The 24,562-nt window shown below is 43.8% G+C and overlaps 1 protein-coding gene across 1 annotated transcript; it reads right to left on the bottom strand.

Annotated features, from left to right (window-relative positions):
* IDH1 (isocitrate dehydrogenase (NADP(+)) 1) lies at positions 1-24,562 on the bottom strand. The gene is made up of 9 exons (XM_063116109.1): positions 24,361-24,562; positions 18,528-18,655; positions 13,118-13,409; positions 12,425-12,530; positions 6,574-6,751; positions 4,619-4,770; positions 2,702-2,842; positions 1,764-1,926; positions 1-709 (listed from the first exon to the last, which is right to left on the bottom strand). The coding sequence occupies exons 2-9, from the start codon at positions 18,647-18,649 to the stop codon at positions 616-618; spliced, it is 1,248 nt and encodes a 415-aa protein (XP_062972179.1). The 5' UTR covers positions 18,650-18,655; positions 24,361-24,562; the 3' UTR covers positions 1-615.

Raw genomic sequence — 24,562 nt, 5'->3', positions numbered from 1 at the left:
TGGATGGAACAATATTTAATTCCCAAATGACAGAATAAAACTGTTCAAATGGCTGAAGAAAGACACTTTGAAGATCTGCAACGTAACATACAGCTAAAAGCAGGAGACGAACCATCCCTGCACTTCAGCTCAGTTACCAAACATAAGGAGACAACGTGACAGCCTCTGCCCTACTGTACCATGGTAAACCTTCCATTAAGAGTTTCTCCCTGGTAAGTAAAATCCTCTTAAGCACCTTGCCTATGTTAGGCTATGTTAGGTTTCAAACTACATTAATTAAAGAGGTTTGTTAGGAGAATCTTTTGCATTGCTTACATAGTCCATCAAGGCCCTACAGCCAGCTAGAAACAAAACCTGCTCCATTATTTAAAACATTTGCAGTACAACTCATTCTCATCCCCATATCCCTAAGGGGTGGGGTGGCTTCATTCATAGAGGCAGCCATCAAGCCTGTGCTGTATGCCCCCACGAAGAAACCTAGGGGGATGGGAAAATCTGAACAAGTTTCTATTTTGGGGTTGATTTCTTCTCATATTTTGAAATGCTGTGCAAAATGGGTGTGATTCATTCATCAGGCAGGCAATCTTATCTCCAGAGCAATTCTGAGGCCTTCTCTTAAAGTCTTGGCTGGGAAGATAGTTTTGTCTTCAAGTTTTCAGCAAGTTTATCCATGAACTCAAATGTGGACAAGTAGTCAGAGCGTTTCACGCTGAAATGAAAAAAGTAAAGCAAAAGAAGGGTATGAATGTTACGATAGCGCAAGGTTTAAAAGGGCTCTACAAATTTAGCTAGCTTTGCAGCTCTGATGAAAGTCAAGTGGAAGGAAGTTTGCCTGTTTCAATCTCATTCAAAAGTCTTTTTTCGCAAAAAGACTATGTTTTATTTTGGCTAATGGCTTCTCTGGGGTGGGGAATCCTTGGATTCCTCCTTTGACTTAAGAACAGTTTGTTTCCACATTTTCTTTAGCGGAAGAATAAAAGCATGAAAAGGATAATTGCTTTCCAGTATTTGTGGAAATGAAATGGCACTTTAATACATCTTCACTCATGCTGGCCCTATGTGGTGACTTTATTTATTATATTTATATCCTGCCCATTTTTCCCCTCCAAGGAACCCAAGGCGCCATACTTAATCCTCCTCCTCTCCATTTTATCCTCACAACAACAACAACCCTGTGAGGTGTGTTGGGCTGAGAGTCTGTGACTGGCCCAAAGTCACTGAGTGAGCTTTCATGGCTGAGTGGGGACTAGAACTCGGATCTCCTGACTCCCAGGTCCAACACTCTAGCCACTACACCACACTGGCTCTCTTAGGTGATACATACCTATGTCTTTTACAATCTGCAGAGGAAAAATTGGCTGCTATGACCTGGGCGAACTCTGCCTTAAAAAATTGCAATCAGGTTTTACCAGAGACTTTGTAGTTCTATTTTTAGTTCTTGTGACTGCTTGTCTTCTGCTACCACCTTTATCGCAAAGCAAACTCTCCAAGAGGATTGTCAGAACATAATATATTTTGACTGGAAACAGAAATTTGGATCTATGCAACAACCATACAAACTATTTAGATTAAAAAGGTATAATGGTTTTTGTGTACTAACTGAATTCCTTTTTAAAAATCCAGTTTTCCTTAATGTAGCTTTACACTCTTGTAGAAAAATTATATATTATTATTTTACACTTTTGTAGAAAAATTATATATTATTATTTAACACTTGCCTAGCGCTGGGAGTTTTCATGCATCTCTGAGGCCCACATACTTACTTAGGTAGCCCTTTGATGCAAGCAGACAGATCTTTTGTCATGAAGCCAGCTTCAATGGTCTCTACGCAGACATCTTCCAAGGCGGAAGCAAAGTTCTTGAGCTCTGTGTTGTTGTCTAACTTTGCTCTGTGAGCTAAACCTCTGGTCCAGGCAAAGATGGATGCTGGGAAAAGTGGCAGGAGCGGAAAGAAACAGAAATGAACGGATTCAATTGTTACAAAATCACCATTATTTCAGCATTGTATCACCCACACTAGTTCTTCCCCGAAAAAGAACCTAGCAATCTGAATTTGGAGTTCAACTGTTGGTTATATTCCTTGAAGTAAATTACCCACTTAGCTTCTCCCTCGTGATGATTCGTTCGTCAGCCGTCTGTAGCGGCCGGCATGCTGACACAGCGATAATGGTCCTCAGCCACCCCAGTCCCCTCTATTTAGCAATCCCTTCCCTATTACTGTATCATAAGATTAACGCTATTTCACACGAAGAGACTGATGCCATGAGTCGGCTTTCATGGACTGGAAGGATGGTGCTTTTCCTGCAACGCTTTTCTTCCTCTTGAAAGAATGTGTGTCGTAAGTGGGGGGGTTAGTTTGCCGATGCAGAAGCCATTGCTGTATAATTCATGTAGAACGACAGATGATTTTGTCCCGAGAAGGAGTTTAGGCTTGTACCTACATTCACCGTGTCCATTTGTGCAGCGCAAGCCATGCTGGATCCACCCCCACCGTTACTTTTCTATATAACATGGCCACAAAATGCACAATTTACTCCTTCGTGTCTCACTTCGGTTATAACGCCTAGCACTAGTAATAAATACGGTGTCACAGAATTTCACGAAACTAAACAAACAAGACTTATTCCAAGGGTTTCGTGGAAGTATGTCATGACATTTAAACATACGTAATGTTCTCTCGGTAAAGATAGAAGCTGCTTACCAATAGGGTTAGTGGAGGTTTCTTGACCTTTCTGGTGCAGGCGATAGTGACGAGTCACTGTGCCATGAGCAGCTTCAGCTTCAACTGTTTTCCCATCTGGGCATATCAGGACACTGGTCATCATCCCCAAGGATCCATAACCTGGACAGAAGAACAATCTAAGTAGTACCAGTCTTTGTATATTCCTCTAATCCACAATCCGACCAAAGGTAAATACTGTTACCTATTAAGAATTTGCCTCACTCTTTCCCATTGAAATCAGTGGGACCTAAAGTGTTCACTTTTTGTGAGCGCAGACTGCTTCCTATTTACTGAATGGTTCAAAATGCATGCAAAATGAAATTCAATGTGGAAAGATCCCTCACTCCTACCCGTGAGGATATCCGTGCTGACATACCTAACAACAGCAAGGAACCATTTGCTGCTCAGTTAACCGTTTGTGCACATAGCATATCATGTAAGGGAGCTTTAAGTGTCATAGAATAGCAGAGTTGGAAGGGGCCTACAAGGCCATCGAGTCCAACCCCCTGCTCAATGCAGGAATCCACCGTAAAGCATCCCTGACAGATGGTTGTCCAGCTGCCTCTTGAAGGCCTCTAGTGTGGGAGAGCCCACAACCTCCCTAGGTAACTGATTCCATTGTCGTACTGCTCTAGCAGTCAGGAAGTTATAAAATAAAAATAAATAAAATAAATGCTACCTTTAGATTTGGAGACGAGACAGGCCCAGAACAATTTATCCCTAGCTAAATCCTCACCCAGGACCACACCATACTGCAAATACACACACCACAGTTACACCTTCTTATATATGTTTATGAGGGCTAGAAGTTCATTACGGTTTCACTGGACACTTTCTGTATATGAAACATTTCACAGGCCGATGTGCTTCACACGAAGTACTTCCTCAAGGAGAATTGGTATACAAATCTCATGTTGATGGGCGGAGCTTGGTGGGTGTACTACCAAGCCCTGGCATAGAAGGAACAACCCATCACATTTTAGTTTTACTGGTGGTATTTGGTAAAAAATGTGAAAACTCCATGTTCAGAAGGGATAACCTGGCTTCAGTTGTCCATGCTCTGGTAACCTCCAAGTTAGATTACTGCAATGCACTCTACGTAGGGCTGCCTTTGAAGATGGTTTGGAAGCTGCAGCTTGTGCAAAATGCAGCGGCCAGATTGATTTCGGGAACCAGAAGGTTTGACCCTATAACACCTGCTCTGGTCCGCTTGCACTGGCTGCCTGTATGTTTCCAAGCCCAATTCAAGGTGCTGGTTTTGACCTATAAAGCCTTACACGGCTTGGGACCACAATACCTGGCGGAACGCCTCTCCCGACGTGAATATACCCGGTCACTACATTCAACATCTTAGGTCCTTCTCCAGGTGCCTATTCCGAGAGAGGCTCGGAGTGTGGCAACGAGGGACAGGGCCTTTTCGGTGGTGGCCCCCAGACTATGGAACGATCTCCCTGACGAGGCTCGCCTGGCGCCAACGCTGCTATCTTTCCGGCGCCAGGTTAAGACTTTCCTCTTTGCCCAGGCATATGGTGGCACATCTTAATTACCCATATGTTTAGTTTTTTTAAACAGTTTTTAATGCTTTATGTGTGTATGTTCTGTGTTTTAGACATTTTAAATTTTGTATACTCGTTTTAATCTTAATTTTAGAATTTCTGTAAACCACCCAGAGAGCTCTGGCTATGGGAGTGGTATATAAGTGCAATAACCTTGACAGGCCGCTGTTGGAAGCAGAGTGCTGGTCCAGACAGACTCTTGGTCTGATCTCCCAGGGTTATTCTGATGTTCTGACATTCATCAAACCTCTCCTTGCACAGCCAGCATACCAGTTAACACAGGTGTGCAGTTGGCTAACGTATTCCTGCAATGCACAGCCGTAACAGAGGTGGATCATACCTTGTGCAACCGAGTCAGACTGCACGTCACCGTCGTAGTTCTTGCAGGCCCAGATAAACCCTCCCTCAGATTTTAGGGCCTGGGCTACCATGTCATCAATCAGCCGGTGCTCGTACCAGATATTCTTGGCTTCGAACTGCGACTTGTACTCCCTGGAAGGCAAACAGAACTGAATGCTAGATGTGGTAATTACAGGCCTTGTACATTCAATGCTTTAGAAGAAAGGAAAAGTGGCTTGCATCTTGCATAAAGAGAAAGTGGGAGTGGAGAAAAACCTGTAAGCGTTACCACAGAGAATAGTAATATAACTTAAATACCTCCAACGCATACTGTATACTGCAATTTTAATTTAAACCCACACTTGGGACTACCCATTAAGAGTTGTTTTTCATAATTGTGCTGCCTTGACTGTCATCTCTTCAGGGCGCATTTCATTTGTGCACACAATTGAAGTTCCAGCCATGGAAATGCCTAACTACGGGCTCCATTCACTGACTGACTCCAATGAACCAGATGTGCACAGGAGCAAACTGAATGCTGGCTCAAGCCATCCATCTTGTACACACCCCTTGCTTCAGACAAGCTGCCCAACTTTTTATTTTTAAAACAACCACATGAACATTCACATATTCACACATTCATTGAGCACCTTTTTTAAAAAAAAAAGGAGGAAAAGAACTTTTAAATCTTAACTGCTATGGAAATTGGTGACAAGGGAGGTTTTGTGATGACATCACAGGGAAATAGCCAATGAACACCGTGCACAGCCAGCTTCTGTTTGAAGCTTGCACAACTATCTTTCCTCCAAAGTTTTAACATCAGGGGGGGAAAGTATATTTGGACTGGATGCAGAGTGGGTAGTCTCAGAGCAGACCAACAGCTGCAAAAAGAAAAGGGGGGAAAAAAACCCTGCATCTGTCCTCACCTCTTGTCCTGTTTCTCATAACCTCCTGCCTTCTTGGGAGACAATGACGAGGCCTGCTAAGTAATCCACAAAGCTTTATTCAAGCAATAAATGTCTCTTCCTACCTGAAGAGAGTCTAATCTCTTGGAACTTTCCCCTAGGCAAAACTATGCAAACTAAGCGAGACAATTGTCCTTTCAAGAAGAATGGAAAGCCCTTTCCCAAAATGTGTTAACTTCAGAGAGACTAGTTGTGATGCAGCTTCTGACGGGATGCCAGCCAGGCCGACTTTCTCTCTCCTTCCTTTAGCTCCATCCACTTTTGTCTGCGGTGTACTCTAGGATCGGCTAACCTCTCTGTGCTCTCCCTCTCAGAAGAATATTGGCTTCCCACTGACTGTGTGTTGTTTGCCCTTGAAGAGATAAGCTCTGGAGAGGGTTCACTCCCAGCTGATAAGAGCCCATGAGAACTCCCACACACACACTGATACAGGCTGGCCTGTTTCTGGCACCAACTCCTCTACTTCAGAGTCTGCTTCTGATTGATCATCTGAAACACCTTCTTCCAACCCCTGAACAAAGGGCTCTTCAGCACCCCTCTTCTGCTACGGGAGCAACAATGGAGGCTTTGGCAAAGCCCTTCCATTTCATGCCCCTTAGCTGCCCACTACCACTTCCCTCTGTCTTGGCTAGCGCACAGGGGCGAGGAGTCAATGTACATCACAAGGGGAAAGCTCTGCCTACACTTTGGGTGTTGCTTATGAATAATCCACGTCTGAAACCCAAAAATCAGTTTCTCCACTAACTGCTATAGTCATACCTCTCCCTCCACCCTCAGTTTCAAAAGGAGTTCATAGAAGTTCTGCAAGATGCACAACCAGTTCAGCCTTCCCTTGCTTTTTTTTTTTTTTTTTTGAAAAAAAGTAAAAATTGAGAATTTTGAGAAATACTTTTTAGACTCAATTGACACCCCCACCCTCCAAATCAGGTAATTCTTTGACCAGAGATATACATGCAGGATAAAAATGTATCACATAATAACGTATTATTACTTCTCATAGATCTCCTGAAAGATGTCCTTAAAGCGCCCATCGTATTGCTTCAAAATGGTGTTTTTGGTGCTCATGTAAAGGGGCCAGGCTTTAGACAATGCCATCTGGAAAGAACTGTGGGCGAATTCTTTGATGGACTGGTCAAGGTTGTACATTCCCAGAGCCACACCTCCGCAGCCTATGCCACAGAAAGAGAGGAAGAGCAAAGTAAATAGGATGCAGGTGCAATAAAACATCTGCTTCAGTATCACACGCCCACACAGGCACACGCAGCATTTCCAAATGTTGTGCAATAACCATTTCACACAGCCAAGCCACTGAGTATCAGCCATTACTGATGTAGCTTCCCCCCCCCCCAAATCATCTGACTGTAGTACTCTGAATGAGAGGCAACCCTGTCCTGACCTTCTGATGTGTAAACTTCCCCATGACTTGGTCATCCAAAGTCACCCACAGAACTTCATGGAAACTGAATGGAAGACATGGATGGGAAGGTGTACAAATCAATGAAGCAAGTCAGAGAAGTTTGTTTGCTAAATTCATCCTTTTCCATTTAACAAGGCTTCTGGCTAGGAAAAGCCAGGGCCCCTCTTTTCTTGTACACTCAAGTTGCCCCAACTCAGCTGGGAGATCCATATGTGGAAGTGGGCCAACACACAGGTGCACCCACATTTGTGGTGGTTATCTGAGTGCCCTTGAACTGGCTTCTGAAGTTGACAGGAATGCTCATTCCCACCCAAGGCCATTACTTGTTGTGTGCAAAGCTATTAAAAGTTGGCTCAAGGCCAACGTTACACTGAACAAATGTCTGTTTCCAAATCTATATTGAATAAGTCACCATAAAAAGCTGGAGATGTCATTAAAGCAAGCTGCTTTGTTCATATGTTTATTCCATTTTGGCCCAAGAAAATATTTAAAAAACCCAAATTGACTTCACCGTGTTAAAAAAACAAGTAAAACTGCCACGCGTTCAGAAATGTAAGTGCAGACACATGCTTTCAGATGCCCAAATTCCTTTCAAAGGTTACAGAGAAGAGACAATTGACCTGTGGTGGAAAATAGGGGCCCAGGCTTTTTATCGCAACATGCGGAGTGAACCTTTCCTATCAATTTTTGGTTCAAGGTTTCCCCCAAGTTATGTGATCAAGGCTCAAAACATACAAATTGTTCTGTCTAAATGCTAGCCACTGCTGAAATTAGAAGAGGAACAAGTTAATAACTGTATGCTGTCTTTAAGCTGAATTTCCCGGCGAACAAAGAGTATGCGATGTATAGCCATCTGGTTTCAATAAGATTGTGGATGTGCAGCAAAGCTGACCTTCTAAAGTCCCATTCACATCTATCGAACACTTTTCTAATTGTAAAGTAAAGGTCTCCAGGTAAGATATACTTCTGGGATTATGTTTTATAGACAAGGGAAGATGCCTAGAATCCAGAGATCCGGTGTGGTGTAGTAGTTAGAGTGCTGGATTCAGGAGATCTGGGTTCTGGTCCCCATTCAGCCATAAAGCTCAATGGGTGACTTTGGGCCAGTCACTGACGCTCTGCCTAACCTACCTCACAGGGTTGTTGTGAGGATAACATGTAGAGAAGGAGCATCACATATGCCACCTTGGGCTCCTTGGAGGGAACACAGGATATAAATTTAATAGACAAATAAATGGATTCACACCTGTGTTTGTGTGGCTATCAAATGTCTTGCCCGGATGAACAATACATGCCAATAGCTCAAATACAGCTCTGTGAACTTTATGCTGGATTCTGGAACACTGGCCACAGATTGGTTAGGAGGAAGTATGTGCATTATTCATTTCAACTACCTTGAGTCCCCTTAATCCCAGAAGCAACCCTTATCTGGGGACACCTTTACTTTAGAAAGGTGGGGTGCAAGAAGCCTTTTGTCAGTTTTGACATCTACAACGTCTCCTAGACCAGCCTTCCTCAACCTGAAGCGCTCCAGATGTGTTGGACTGCATCTCCTGGGGCATTCTGGGAGTTGTAGTCCAACACATCTGGAGTGCCCCAGGTTGAGGAAGGCTGTCCTAGACAGATATGGACTAACCACGGTCATCCAAGGTTTTTTGTTTGCTTTTAAACAGCAGACACCTCATCTTTTTTCCTGGCTTCTCCATACCACAGCACAAACTAAAGAAGCCCTAGCCTCATCTGGAACCCTTCTACTAATAGAATCAGAGGTTGGGATCCAGAGTTTGCTCTTGTTCGCAGGAACATCCCCTAATCAGAGTTCTGCTCAAAAATGCTCGTGCCACCAGAAGAAAGTGTGGGGGGGGAAGTGACATGAACCAATTCCCCTTCCCCCTGCAGCCTCTTGTGCCCATGAAGATCCACTCCTGAGCATTGGCGTGCGGACAACAGGTTCAAAGGGTTCAGTTGAACACCCTAATCCACCGCCACCATGTTGCAGTAGCAGGACCGGTACTAGCTGTAGGAAAGAGCAACAAATTCATCTGTTCCTCCTCCGGAAGGCTTTTTTCACCGGTGCAGCTTCCTCACTCGCTCTTTCACTCACTCACTCACTCAGCCGCTCCCTGCTCCCAGCTGCTCTGCCTGACCTCTTGTGACAGTTGTTGAACAAGGTGGGAGCAGCAGCCATGCTGGGGCCAGGAAGCAGCACATGGTGGAGCCAAGGATGGGGCTGTTTCTGTAAGGAGTAAGATTGCCCGGAGCTGCGGATTGGGGCCCTCCCCCCTTTGGAGCTGCTGCCCTCCTCTCATCATCAGCCCTGCAGGTACTGTAATATTTGGGAGAAAGAGAGAGAGAGAGAAGCTGCATGTTTACGTGCCTTCTCTCCTCAGCGCTGCCCCACCGCCCACCCCAGTCTGGACTCCAGCAAGAGAAAAGAAAGGGGGGAGAACTGCAATGCCTCCCAGGACCTCCTGGCTAAGGAGGGTTCAGTCAGCAGCACCTTTTTCAGAATGCTTGCTAAAACAATTCCTATCTGCCCTTGCTTATTTTAGGGTGTCCAACCCCCTTTTTTCAAGCCGTTCTTTTGGTAAACATGGTATGTGTGTATCTTGTGTCACTTTAAAACAGAGCTGCAGAACAATCCTATGTATGTCTACTCAGAAGTAAGCCCCACTGAGATCAATCAAACTTACTCTGAGGTAAATGTGTATAGGATGCAGCCTGAAAACGAAGAGAGGATGAAAACAAGACAGGAGACAAAGAATTGTAGAAATAGAATAGCAAGGTAACTGTGAGATATTTAACCATATTTAAAGACAATAAGTACAGTAAAATTAGTGCTCCTCTACTTCAGTCCCAATCAAATATTTACAATAGTGCAGTATAAATTATTTGTTAATTAAAAAAATACAGTTTACTTCAGTTTTCATTTATTTCGTTTGATGAATGAAAAAAAGTCCTTTATGACTGTATATTCAATCAATGTTTACCTTTAAAAAAAAATCCCTGGCCGAACCACCTAATGAAATGTGCTGCACACGCCTATGCTCCTGAGGGCTCAGGGACCATCAAGAACAGAAGGGGACAAGAGAGAATTGGCAAAGAATTTGGTGATATTAAAAGCTTTAAATAAATATCACACATTTTCAACTAAAATAGGAATCTTAAAAGGAGTATTTTCAGAAATAGGAGTGTGTTGTGGCAATTTTTTCACTAATATATAAACAGTGTAACCTGAGTAGGCAAAGTTAACGATGGATACTAGGTAATTGCTGTTATTAAAAACAGTTGTCCCTGTTGAAATGCCACTGGATGCATGGAACCCCTGTCAATGGTTAGGAAGAGTCTGCTGAAACTCTCAACCCAAGCCACTGAACTCACTGGGTGGCCTTAGGCACCCCAAATTGATATATGAGATAATATTGAGGATTACTATGAGGATTACTTTGGGATTTCCCCAGCTTTAAAAAAAATATGGTTGGAATACAACTGAGGAGTTGTGAAGCACGAAGTTATGTTGGCTGGAAAATAAGAACAAAAACCTCAGTATATTTGAACAGCTTCCAACCAGGCTCTGCTTGTCACAGCCTACAAGTTGGCACAGAGCCTACAACTGTTCATTCACAGCCATAACACAACTGAGAGTGAATATAGTTAAGAGTCCCAGAGCACAAGGGCTGTATTAGAGCCACCATTTTTCTTTTGGTATTCCTTGGTGCATGGTATATATGCCATTTCATATATTATTCACTACATGTCTATATCAATTAATACAATCATACACTTCAGATTGAGGGGGAACCACACCCAATATCCAGATGCAGTGTGGGTGAAAGGTGTCTCATTCACCGTTTAAAATGAATGAAGCCTCTTGTTTATTCAAAGGATTGCAACAAAGTTGACTCTGTTACTCCACCTATAAACGGTCTCGCTGCAACTTTCCTCTACAACCTATAATGTTCTTTAACTCCCATTCAGGGGAACTTGTTCCTAATTTTGGAGTGGGGGGGAGGAGGAATGAGCTAGAACTTCCTAGTTGCCTTCAAACAGGGATCAGTTAGCCACTGCTGAGCATTTAACATGTAATTGTTGTTGTTGTTGTTGTTGTTATGCATTTACCCCCCAATAAAAAACCCACCTTTAATTGTTTAAAGTATTCTGTTCTATATACATTGCCTAAATAACCGTCAGAACAACCAGGCCAGGTAGGTGAGTGATGGGGGCTGAGGCTGAGAGAGCAGCTTGTCTAAGGACAGAGCCGGCCCCATCCATTTGGCTCCCCCCCGCCGCATGCCTTGTGCTGCCAGAAACCACTACTTAACACAGATGCTGCAGCACTGCAGAGAAACCACCCCCAGGTTCATGAGGCTCTGCCAAAGTCTCCTCATGAGACTTGGTAGGTCTGTCCAGACTTTGCACGAGACTTAGCCAGGTGAGACTCACGGGAAGCCCCCAGGTGACTCAGCCTCAGTCTGTGGGAGGCTGTTGGCCTGCTCTGGTGCTTCAGCCTAGCCCGACGCTGGCGGCCATAGAGTGCCTGGCTGGGTAGCTGTTGCCACTTGCTTGCTCTTTTGTTGGAAGTGGGGCAGCTGCTGTACTTCAAAACAAAAGAGAAAGCGACCCACAGAATGCTGGCTGAATGGAGCCTTCAGACCGGGTGCAACTGCTTGTGGCGGGGGTTGGAGTGACATGGCAGCAGCTGGAGTGCTTGTTCAGGTGGTGCAGCAGGAACTCAGGTACCCTTGTGGTGGGGGCTTTGGCAGGCAGCACAGGGGAAGCTAATTCTGTGCCCCTTGAGGAGAGATGTTGAAGTATGTAAAAATGCAAATCAGTTTCGCAAGCCCTAAAGAAGATTTCACAAGCACTAAAGGTTTCACAAGTGCTAAAGAAAGTGTCGCAGCCGTTTTCGCAACAACAAAACCATCTTGGATAGTCAGGATTCTCGGGCTGTGCCCTCACCTCTGGCAGAAAAGAACTGGGTTGGGAATAATTGGAGCAGTGGCTAACAGCTGGCAGGAGAAAATTTACAGAACAGGAACACTGCCTTTTTCTATAGTTCATGCAGCCCTGGACAGCAACTAGTTTTATGAAGGGCCACAATGAGGAGACCGTGCTGGGCCGGGTTTTCCATCCCACACAGTGGATCGCTAACAAGTCTTTTTGCCATATAGTTACTAGTCCCTCTGAGTTCTCACCTCCAGATAGGCCACTTGGCAGCAGCTGGTACCTTGTTGGGGTGGGGGAGGGGGGCAATCAGTCCATCAGTTAATGGACTGGGTTCATCAAATTAATAGATCACCAAGTTCCAAATATCTAACTTGTACAAGGGTAAGATACAGGAAGGTATCTTACTTGTTCAACGTTCTCTCTTTCACACCTCTCTCAAATATCTTATCAGCACTTTTTAAAAACTCCAAATACCTACTTTCAAAGTTATGAACCAAGTAAGTCACAGGTTTGCCTCCATCCTTCGGGGTGAACGACATCTCTACTTTTCCAGGGCCAGGAACAACGAAGTCCGTGGCTCTGTACTGCAAAAGAAGGGATGGAAAACATGTAACCTGAAAGCATCCTTCTACACATACCCTACCAGAATTTTGGTGTGTGTGTGTGTGTGTGTGTGCGTGCGCATACTGGATTAGATCTCCCCTTTGTGAGGGAGAAAAGGGGCAAATGGCACTTCCTTGAAATTACTTCTACACCAAGGCCAGTGACCTCAGCTGCAGTTTGCACAGATTCTGACAAAGTTCAATCTATTTTAATCATTAACGACAATTGCAGCTCAACCCTATGTGTTCCAAACTTCCATAGCTAAAAGCTGTAAGAGACATGCTTTATAACAACTAATCCAGTGTACTGTCACTGCATTCTATTCCTTATTGTATGCATTCTCTAATCCAGGTGTGGGGTTGGGGGAAACATGCGGCCCTCCTGATGTTGTTGGATTGCAACTCCCATCAGCTGTGGCCAGCTAAGTCAATGGCGAAGTATTCCAGCCCAATTTCTGCAGGGCTACACATTCCTCATCCCTGTTCTAATCCAACAAAGTTTCCAGTGTCTGACTGGGGAACCACAAAGGTAACAGCTATCAACACAAAATGCTGCCTGAGATACTCACTTGGTCTCCATAAGCGTGACGGCCAATGATGATAGGCTTTGTCCATCCAGATACTAGACGTGGAATGTTTTTGCAAATGATGGCTTCCCGGAAGACAGTCCCCCCCAGAATGTTTCGGATTGTTCCATTGGGAGATTTCCACATCTGTTTCAGCTTGAACTCTTCTACCCTCTTCTCATCAGGGGTGATTGTGGCACATTTGATCCCTACGTTGTACTTCTTTATAGCTTCTGCTGCTTCCACAGTGACCTTGTCATTGGTTGCATCACGATTCTCTATGCCCAAATCATAGCTGCAAAACATGTTATTCAAACCATCATCCCCTTGTAAAGCGCCCGTCCAAAGAAATACTGAAAGCTCAGGATGAGAAATAGGTTTAAGATCATTGAAATAAAATGACAGAAAACAGTATAATTAAACGACTTCCCAGTGGCTTAACCAGCAGCCATCAAAGGCAGCAAGGTCTACCACTTGCTACACAGAGTGCTAAGGTCTGATCATTCACAAATGCCCAGGGAAGAAAATAATGGATGTTCCTTGAACGACGACTACATACAGAGAACTCCAGAAGTTAGTACAGTGGTTTAGAGATTGAACTGCAAATTTAATATTTTATATAGGTATATTTAAAAATCCGGCTTTTGTGAACTGATGGCGGGGCTGTAACATCATGGTACACTGTTTCATAAGTGGTGGACCTGTGTTCAGGGTGGGTTTTGATTTTTTTTGGGTTTTTTTAGGAAATAAGTAAAATGATCAATCTTTTGATCCTGTTCCTGAAATGGCACTTTGGAATAGCTTTCCTAGTTCTTTGCATAAAGGTTTTAATAATCTCATTGCCAGCTGGTTTTCCACCACTAGAAAACTGAAAGACAACTGAAAGCTGCTTGGAATTTCCAAGTCTGGTACTAGATAAATATGCGAAAACCCACAAAACAAATCTGGATCTCTAAAGTACTAGATAAACCTGAATATTCTCCAGCCGAATAAAAATATTTTCTTTGAGTTACTGAGAAAATAAAGGCTCAGTTCAGACAACACGTTTCTCAACGGTGCTTTTAGAACTCCACAGTGAAGTATTTATATCACAGTTGAGAAATGTGTTGTCTGGTAGGAAAACTTCACACAATGGTGGAAGGTGGGTTTTTTTTGGAAAACACACAGAATATCAAAATAGTGCAGAAGAGAGTTCCTGCACAACCATTGTGTTGCGTGTTGTGTGGCAGGCTCTGTGAAGTTTTCCGTTGTGTTGACTTTTCCCACTGGCTACAGAGTTTCCTGGCAAGAGTGACGAAAGGAGGGAGTGCTGCTCTAGGAGAGCCATTGGGATTGTTTTCCCCCTAGCAATGGCTGATGGGATACCATCGGGAGGACCAGGGGAGGAGAGAGGATGGATGAACTGTCAATCAAACATTGTGATGGATTTTACTCAACTCCATTGTAGTCCACTGCCACACAATGGTGGAGTTAGAACATGTTGTGTGGGGAGTACCCCGTAAAAACTCAACCGTTGAGTGGAGTTTTCACACTGCGTTGACTAATGTGTTGTCTGAACTGAGCCAAAGTCTGATGTTATACAACTTCCTACAAAATATAGGTTCTACTGGTGTCTCTCATTTCTGCCTTTTTAAGTATTGGTTTCCCTTTTCATTGTTGTGAATGAAAAGGCAACTTGTTCATAAGCACATATGCAGACACATACTTTATAATTCTTGTAATCTTTTCTTCAAAATGCTACCCATCAGCTGGCAAGAGAGACTGACTGAGAGAGAAAGCAAGGAGCTCAGAGTTCTTTACTCCATTTCTCTCCTTTTCTTTCCTCCTTTGAGAGAAATGAGCAAAAGACACATAGATATAAAAAAAGAGGCAGAGAGAATCATCTCACTGTCTCAATAGGTAATTTCCTGATTCACTTCGAGGGGCAAAATTGTCCCCAAGGACAAAATGAGAGCTGCCCTTAGAAATCAAAGGAGAAATCCAAGATTTAAATATAGCTGGGATTGGGCACCAATGTGTCCATCCCACTCCCACAAGGTAGCAGCAAAGAGATTATGCAGGGCTATTTTATATATTATAAAATATCCCTGTTAATTAGACTCTAATTAGATTGGAACGTGGCTTATGACAACTCTGTAGTGTAGTTCACACTAAATACTACAAATCATGCTCTGAGTGGTTTAAATCAACCATAGAGTTTTGTCCAGAGATATAAGAATCCTATTGTATAGAGTGACCATACGAAAAGGAGGAGTCCTGCTTTCTTTTGTGTCTGGTCACTCTAAGTATAGCTCCTGCAGCTTGAACTGTTGGGATGAAGAGGGAATTTCACCAGGTGCTGCATGCCTACAAATGACGCCTGCTGAAATGCCCTTTTCTATGCAACTGTTAAAAATACAGGAGCCCTGTCCTCCTTTTCATATGGTCACCCTACTATTGCAGGTTGGGCTGAAGCTAAGAGAGTAGCTTACAACAACCCTGCAATGTTATCCGTTGCTCTTATCCCCAGATTGCAGGTTGAACTGAGAGTATTGAACAGCAATTCTGCAGTGTAGTTCACTGTTCACAGCCCTATTGCAGGTTGGGGGGCTGTGTTGATGGAGAGTCACTTATGGAACACCTGCAGTGTAGTCCACTCTTAATATTGCAGGATATGGGTGGGGCCAAGACTGGTTTGGATTCCCTGTCAAAAATCCCCCAAACTTCTCAGTTTGCAGCAAAGGTTGGCCTACTATCTTTGACCCTCTCTGCATGCAGAAGCCTCATGCTGCTTGTAGTTTTAAAATGGTCAAAAACTATTTGAAAAAATTGCACATGAACCCAAGTTAGGGTAGGGAACTCTTGCCTTTGATGCTAATATATGTACACAAGGGATACAGTGCAACATTTTGTTGCACAACTCCACTTGTGTCGTATAATCTCCAAGTACGAAGCGGCTATTTTATATACAAGTGGTAATTTCAAGAAGTTATGAAATGTATTTGTATATCAGATTGTGTATAGATTGTATCAGCTGTTGCCAAAACAGATTTTTTTTTTAAAAAAAAAGAATGATAACACGTCCCATAATCTCGTAGGTACGGGATTGCCCAGCTAGGTCATCAGATGCTGATTCTGCTTCACTAGCAAAGTGGTACATCTTGTCAGGTAGGCAGCTGAGTATTCAGAACAAAAATGAAAAGTAGGGGAAAGGCCAAAGACTGCCAGCTTTAGTTTGCTGTACTTTTTTCTTAATTGAACTCTGTGAACAGCCTTGGTAACTTGTGCAATAGCACATGAAGTCCAGTTCTGCAGGTCCTCTTGGTTTATGGGAGGTCCTGAGCTAAGTGAACTGGGACTGCTATCAAGTTGGGTGCAGCTTTACAACTAGAAGACCATGCCAAGGTGTAGAAACATCAAAAGAGAGGGGGTGGAATATCTTTCTTTTGGCTCCAGAGGAGCTATTCAGAACCAAGGAGTGGGTCAAAGGGCTGGAGAGAGTGAGATAATGGACCTAAGGCTAAGCAGATCAAAAGGAAGCTTGCAGCTGCCACTAGCCACTTCTGATGCCATTAAAAAGCTGCAGGAGAAACAGGAACATTAAAACCTGGAGCTTACCCTAGTACAGAGATACAACAATGGGGAGAGCTGCACTTCTTACATTTCTGACAGACATGGAGTTTTTAAAAGGATAGGAGCCCTGGCTGGGGGGATGGCAGCAGCTCAGTTTGCTGAATCGCACACCAGTCTGAAATATATGAAAACGACAGGGCCTTGACACGGCACCTGAAAGGATTCTGGCCACCAGCACAGGACACTGCGAAGGAGAAGAGTTGCTGGGTTCCTAACTTTTGATCAGTTCAAGCTTACCGACACCCTGAGTTTTTAAGAAGAGTAGGCTTAGAAGTATGTGAATTCCTATTCTGAGGAACTTTGCAATGGCCATTTTCAAGAGGTCACAAATCATGAAACTAACTGACCAGCCTTCCCCAATCTGGTGTTTTCCAGACATTTTGGACGACAACTACTAGCCATTCCTGCCCATTGTTCATGCTGCAAGACTTGATGCAAGTTGAAGTCTAAAATATCTGGAGGGTACCAAGCTGGGGAAGGGTTGAGACTTTGGAAAGCAAAAGATGCAGGTGTGAGAATCTGCATCAAGTGTGAAGAGACAGTGCAGGCGCAGTGTCAAGGATTAGCGTGGGCGGCCAGCTGGCGAGGGCACAGGGACTCAAAATGACCCATCTGTGCCCCTGCTGCCCAACTCCTTGCCCACCTGGGAAGCACAATGGCCACCCCATTTTAAAAGGTAATTCTTTAAAATCTATTTTGAATAGCAGTAATCTGAACCAATCAGATACTGCCTTGGGGGAAGGGAATGTTAATGAGGGTAAGGATGGAAGTCACTCCTGCGCCCTCGTCAACTGAGTCTCGTCGACTGAGTCTCTGCCAAAGGCAGAATTTGATTGGTTCATAGAATCATAGAATAGCAGAGTTGGAAGGGACCTATAAGGCCATCGAGTCCAACCCCCTGCTCAATGCAGGAATCCACCTTAAAGCATCCCTGACAGATAGTTGTCCAGCTGCCTCTTGAAGGCCTCTAGTGTGGGAGAGCCCACAACCTCCCTAGGTAACTGATTCCATTGTCATACTGCTCTAACAGTCAGGAAGTTTTTCCTGATGTCCAGCTGGAATCTGGCTTCCTTTAACTTGAGCCCGTTATTCCGTGTCCTGCACTCTGGGAGGATCGAGAAGAGATCCTGGCCCTCCTCTGTGTGACAACCTTTTAAGTATTTGAAGAGGGCTATCATGTCTCCCCTCAATCTTCTCTTCTCCAGGCTAAACATGCCCAGTTCTTTCAGTCTCTCTTCATAGGGTTTTGTTTCCAGACCCCTGATCATCCTGGTTGCCCTCCTCTGAATATCTCCAGCTTGTCTGCGTCCTTCTTGAATTGTGGCAGTTCAAATCACTGCTACTCAAAATATTGACTGGCTGGATGCTGTGCTCCATTTCCAGAGGTTGGCCAACTGAAGAGAAGGAGCAGTCACTGTGCCAGGTTAAAAAAAAAACCAGAGGAAATGGGAGGGGGTTTTGTGGCTCTACTAGTGATGGCACTGGGCTTCAACAGTGGGCCATTGGCAGCACTGTGTGGAGAAAACATTGGATTCTGGCACGAGCCCTGAGACAATCATGAGATGCTTACAGAATCTGCCTTTATAACACAATCTATACACTATAATAGGGAACACATTTTTTCTGAACACGGAGATTAATCTTGGTGTCAGGAAAGGTAACGTGTGAATAGTTCCCAAGATGAAGAAAATATCAAGCAAAGCTCTCTCAGATACAAAAACTAATATTGGACAAACATACACATATGCAATGGCAATTTCCCCACAATACTGAAGATTTGCAAGGCCCCCCCGCCACATACCTGTGGACATCCAGAGCCACGTAGGGGAAGATCAGCTTTTCCTTAATCTGCTCCCATATCACACGGGTCATTTCATCCCCCTGCATCTCGACAACAGATCCTCCATGGATTTTTTTAGACATTGTGAACTAATGGGAAAAAATGCAAATATATAACATACTAAACAGTATAGATTATATTAACATCAACAGATTTTTTAAAAAATGCATCTCTAGATCATCCTTCCCCAAAGTGCCATCCTCCAGGTGGGTTGGAATGCAATTTACATGATCCCCAGCCAGCAGAAACAACGACCATGCTGGCTAAGGTTCATGGGAGTTGTAGTCAAACGTACGTGGAGGACACCAAGTTGGGAGGAAATGCCCTTAGCCAGCGGTCCCCAATCTTTTTGGCACCAGGGACTGGTTTCGTGGAAGACCATTTTTCCACGGACCGGGGGCGTGGGCGTTGAGGGGATGGTTTTGGGAAGCCTCACCACCACCACCACACTTTGCTTTGGCCAGGTATGCTGGGGTGGGGGTGCTGGGGTGGGGGTGAGGTGTGTGAAAGCAGCTCACCTGTGCAGCCTGGTTCCCAAAAGGCTACGAACCGGTGCCAGTCCATGGCCCAGGGGTTGGGGACCCTTGCCCTTAGCTATAAGAGTGACACTTCACAAAAAGAGCCGTTTACATTCTGAGAGCTTAAGCTATCACGCACAGTTTGGGGAGGTTTAGGTGTTCCCCTCCCAGCCACTTTCTCCTAACCCAAAATTCACGCCCCTCCCCAAACATGCACAGGGGCTTAGAGAACAGAAAAAAAGCCTCTGCTGGCACCAAACGAAGCACAAACGTTCATGCAAATATTTTTATTTTATTTTATTTATTACATTTATATCCCGCCTTTTTTCATCCAAGGAACCCAAGGCGGCGTACATGATCCTCCTCCTCTCCATTTTAGCCTCACAACAACAACCCTGTGAGGTAGGTTGGGCTGAGAGTCTGTGACTGGCCCAAAGTCACCCAGTGGGTTTCCATGGCTGAGTGGGGACTAGAACCCCGATCTCCCGACTCTCAGTCCAACACAACTTCTGAGAATCAAGATGGCTGCTGAAAGGAAAATGAGCCAGCTCAATGTGATTCCTTTGCAGAATTATGAGTTACACAAGGGTATTGCAAAACCAAAGGTACAGCCAGCATAGATGATTTATTCCTCCCCCATACTGCTTTTGGCTCTATAAAGGAAGTCCTATCATATTTTAGGTTTCTGAAAGTGACACTTGCCACTCAGCACCAGACGTTGAAGCAAATGAAGAAGAAAAAAAAGGCTCTTACTTGCACCTTGATCCCTGTCAAAAAAAGCACTGCTCTAAAGCATTCCATGGCTTACTTCTAATCCCTGCAGGTATTTGGTTACTACTGTCAGTTATGAAAGGACAATGACTTAGCAATTTCTTTTCTTCAGTGCAACTGGGATTATTCATGCAAAATGACACTTTACAAAGATTCAAGACTTACTTCCGTCACCATATGACCAGTCTTAATCCGTGATTTTTCACACACACACATGGAGAAATGGAAGCGTTAGCTGAGCTGTACACAAGTACAGCCAGAACTAAACCTCTCACAGGAAGTATTCACACTGCTGAGGAAAGTCCTGCCACACATGTAGAAATCACTGCCAGACATCCACATATATGCCAGTTCATGCTTTCACTTACTCGCTTGTGAAGTCCCACAAATGGCTGAGGACCTCTCTGTGCTTACACAGGTAGGAAAGCAATGGAACTGGCCCAATTTGATTAGAAGATATATATTGAATGCTGTGTGAATTCAGCCTCATACATCCTATAGGAGTCATCCACATATAATCAAAGTTAGTCTCTGGGCTCTGCCTTTCTTGGGCATAATTTGGCCCGGGGGCAAAAACGAAGACAAAACACATCCCTGGATGGACCAGGTAGACCCAGGTTTAGGGAGTACACAGACTGGAAAGGGCTTGATACTCAATGACTCACATTAGATTCTACACATGGAGAGCCAGTGGGGCATAGAGGTTAGAGTGCTGGACTGGGAGTGGGGAGATCCAGGTTCTAGTTCCCACTCAGCCATGGAAACCCACTGGATGGCTTAGGGCCAGTCACAGCCTCTCAGCCCAACCTACCTCACAGGGCTGTTGTTGTGAGGATAAAATGGAGAGGAGGAGGATTGGGTTCCTTGGAGGAAAACAGCTGGGATATAAATCTAATAAATAAATAAATGATAACTGGAAGAGGGAAGAGTAAATATAGTTTCCCCCATCCTTGACGCAAGGCACTCCAGGCTGCTCTGAGATCCCCAGCGCACCCCCTGAGGAAGGTACAGCATTATTTTATTTAATACATTTCTGTACCTCCACATATCTGAAGATTTATAGGCTGTTTACAAAATTAAGAACAAGACATACAAGCACAGGAAACTAGGAAGCTGCCTTACACAGAGTCAGACCATTAGTCCAGCTAACCTAGTATCGTTGACACTGACTGGCAGCAGCTCTCAAGGGTTTCAGGCAGGATTTTTTTCTTCCTACCCCTACCTGGAGAAGCTGGGGATCGAATCTGAGACCTTCCGCATGCAAAACATGTGCTCTACCACTGAGCTACTGGCTTGAATATTAAACATAAAAAAGAAGCGGGGGAATCAAAGGCAGAGGGTAAAATTATCAATGACTGGTTGAACAGAAAATACTTTAGCCCATAGCCTAAAATATAACTGAGTTGGCACCTGGCAAGCTTCCTCAGGGAGAGCATCCTGAAATTGCGGCAACATTGCCCTCAAAGCCCTGTCTCTCATTAAAGCATGCCTCACCTCTGCTAGGAAGAAGGCGTTTGCCTGTGATCTTAACCTTCAGGCAGGCTGGTATGGGAGGAGACACTCCCACAAGTGTACTTCTGTGTACTTACTCTGCACACAGAACTGCACTCCCACAACCACCTCTCCATGGCTCCTGGCAATATATGGGCCTGCCTGACAACCAGTCATAATGACTTGCATTTCACTGGTTTAGAAATGGGTATCTTTCTTCTAGAGAGTTCACCCATACTGGAATACATAAATGCAGCAATGGACAAAGGAGAGTACATTGCACCACCAGTCATATAATATAATTGGAGCTCCTATGAAGTGCAAGAATGTACATCAGAATGAACATTGCCTCGATAGTTGGGATAACTAATAAAAAGATCTCTAAAGCATGGACTACAAGCACTTGATACTATAGCCTCTCTGAAGCTAAGCAGGGCAGGCTAGTTTCTATTAACGCACACCTTTGTTCCCAAATAGCTCCATTTTATTGATACTAATAGGAAGCTGGAAAACTGGCTCGCTATGTAAGAGGTACCTATGAGAGTGTGCAAGTAAAAAAAATGGCACCTTGAAGCAAAGAATTTACTGAGGCATAAGCTCCTGCGGGCAAGGTGCATGAAATGGCCTCCAGTCCAGATACAAAAGGTACCAGAGGGCTCCTTTTTGTATCGAAGAACACTAAACACACAACACTAGAATAGCCAGTACTTTCAAATTCACCCCCTAATCAGGAATGTTTGAGGAAAAAGAGCAGGTTAAGAACAATCATTACTAGCCAGGAGATGCTGAGCTCGCCACAGACAAAGAAATACTTCTGCTAAATTGTCAAGATGTATTTTGCCTCACAAAAACACTGTGCAGCAAAAGGCTGGTTTTGAAAATAGTACCACTGCTTCTCAGCATACTCATTTAGGAAAAGAACTGTCAATTTTGTTTTCCTAAGGACGCAATCCTATGCATGTTCAGACAGAAATTACTGGCTGGGAGTTGTAGGACTTTTTCTGTCTAAACATGCATAGGATTATGCCCTTAATCAATTTGCATTAGAACAATTGAGTAGAGCTTTAAAATCTTTGTTAACTGACAGGTTTTCTTCAATGACACTTTCACTTCACTTCCTCAAAGCTTTCCACCATTCTTTCCAAATGCAGTTTTTTGTTTAACCATCTCTAGTAAAGCCAATGGACTCCCTTTCTCCTGCAGGCCTTTTTGAATTCCACAGATGTCTTGTCACCTTTTCCCTACTTCATGTTCTCAATTCATTCTTCAAGCCCAGAGGAAATAGAATAGAAGGCTACACAGTTTCTGCACTGATTGTCAAATGGGGCTGCATGGGAATTTCTACAGAAATCAAACAAATTATTGATTCAGTAAATTGTTTCAGTGGCATGATAAAAAAAAGAACCCTAACAGCTATGAGAAAGATCTGATTTGGAAACATATTCATCCTTGGGAACAAGGAAGTTGTCTTGGGTACAAAAATAAAAGTCTCTTTCCTCATTTGCAATCTTGCAGTTCATCATGTGTTTGCTTTAATTCGATTTCCACTTCGATTTTCAGGTTCAACACAATTGTGAATAGTCTCAATATAACATTTTTTAAAATGAAGGTGGAGGAAAAACTGAAATAATCACAATTAACTTAATCACACCAAGTATTAATCATATGCCTAAAGGTTATTGAAATAAAGTCTCTGGTACACTGATGAGATACAGCATTTATTTAACACAGTAGGCTGAAAAATTGCATCGCAAAAGATAAGAACACACAAATGTAATCCCTTTCTCACCATCTATGCTACTGGGGCAGCTTGAAAACAAATTTTGTATAAGTCCGACATAAAATACAGACAGCAGTTAATACATTGCACACAAAGATTATGTCCAAAGAGGCCAAAAGAATACTATAATGCAAACATTGCGCTTCAAAGCAAAAGGCAATTTTAGCTGGAGGGCAGAGGGATGTCTTCACAAGGTCTAAATCACAACCCAGTCAAACAAAATTGCTGGTCAGATTCTTTTGAACACCCATTCCTTCAAGGGCACAGTTCAGATGGAAGATCACCGACAAGCTAACATAAGACACTCACAGTGTTCATGTTGTATAAATTAATATTTGATAGAAACTTGTCTCGGCTGAACCCACAGCCCAGTTAAAAAGCAATACTGAGATTTCACTAATTTGAATGGACTCTTTGATACATTCTTAAAAGTCAAGCTGTTGTATTTGGGTTAACTATTCTGGAGAAATTACCAGCTATTGGCTCTTCTAGAAGTAAGGCCCCACCACCACTGAACTAAAAAGAGGGGGGTGGGGAAGGAACCCACCCTTTAGCCATCTGATTATGAGACCAAAACAGTGCATATATTACTACAGCCTGTTATAACGGAAGTAATATGCATTAAATGACCCTGATAAATTATCTGTAAACTCTAGTCCAATTTATTTCACAGCCATTTTGATTTCTACAATTTGGAGGGGGTGGGTGGGAAAGATATAAATGAAAATCAAACCTGGGAGAAAATTCTAACAGAAATAAGAATCTACATGCAAAAAAGGGGCAGCGATTTTTATCCTTAACTGCCAGGGATTTCCAGAAGAATGTTGCAGCAAAACGCACCAAGAGTTTTTGTCACCTTAAAAATTATTTTAAAATAAAATAAAATAAAATAGTATAAGCTCTCGTGGGCAAAAGTCGTCTTCTCCAAATGCATAATACCTTTGTTAGCCTTTAAAGTGCCACCAGAGTCTTCATTGATTTGGTTGGGGATATAAAACGAAAAGGAGGGACCCACACCCATAATCAGGAACTCAGACGATCCCGCGGAAGGGAAGGAGACAAAGGGCATGTCTACACCATGCTTATATCCCGGGGTCGTCCCGGGATCATGCCTGTGCATCCAAATGACACACAGGGGATCCCTGGAGCAGGCAGGCAGGGACGACCCCTCCCTTAGGATAACCCTTAGGTGCGGAAAGGGCCAAAAGAAGTCGAGGATCTCGACTCGACTCACCTGCCTGGGTAGATACAAATCACTGAGCGACTCAGGTGGTCTCCAATGACAGGACCTGCAGATTTCTGGGCCGCTGCTCACCGCGCTGCAGCCTGATCACCGCACCCGTGGAGAGGTCGGAGGCGCTGCAATTGCTGCTGCTGCTGCTGCTGCTGCCACCGTCGTTGCCCGTTTCCGTGCAAATTCTGCAACCGAGCGCAAA

The sequence above is a fragment of the Elgaria multicarinata genome, chromosome 2 (genome assembly GCF_023053635.1).
Source record: "Elgaria multicarinata webbii isolate HBS135686 ecotype San Diego chromosome 2, rElgMul1.1.pri, whole genome shotgun sequence".
NCBI classification, from domain to species: Eukaryota; Metazoa; Chordata; class Lepidosauria; order Squamata; family Anguidae; genus Elgaria; species Elgaria multicarinata.
The sequence above is the reverse complement of the archived record's forward strand: the minus strand, read 5'-3'. Positions and strand labels throughout refer to the sequence as shown.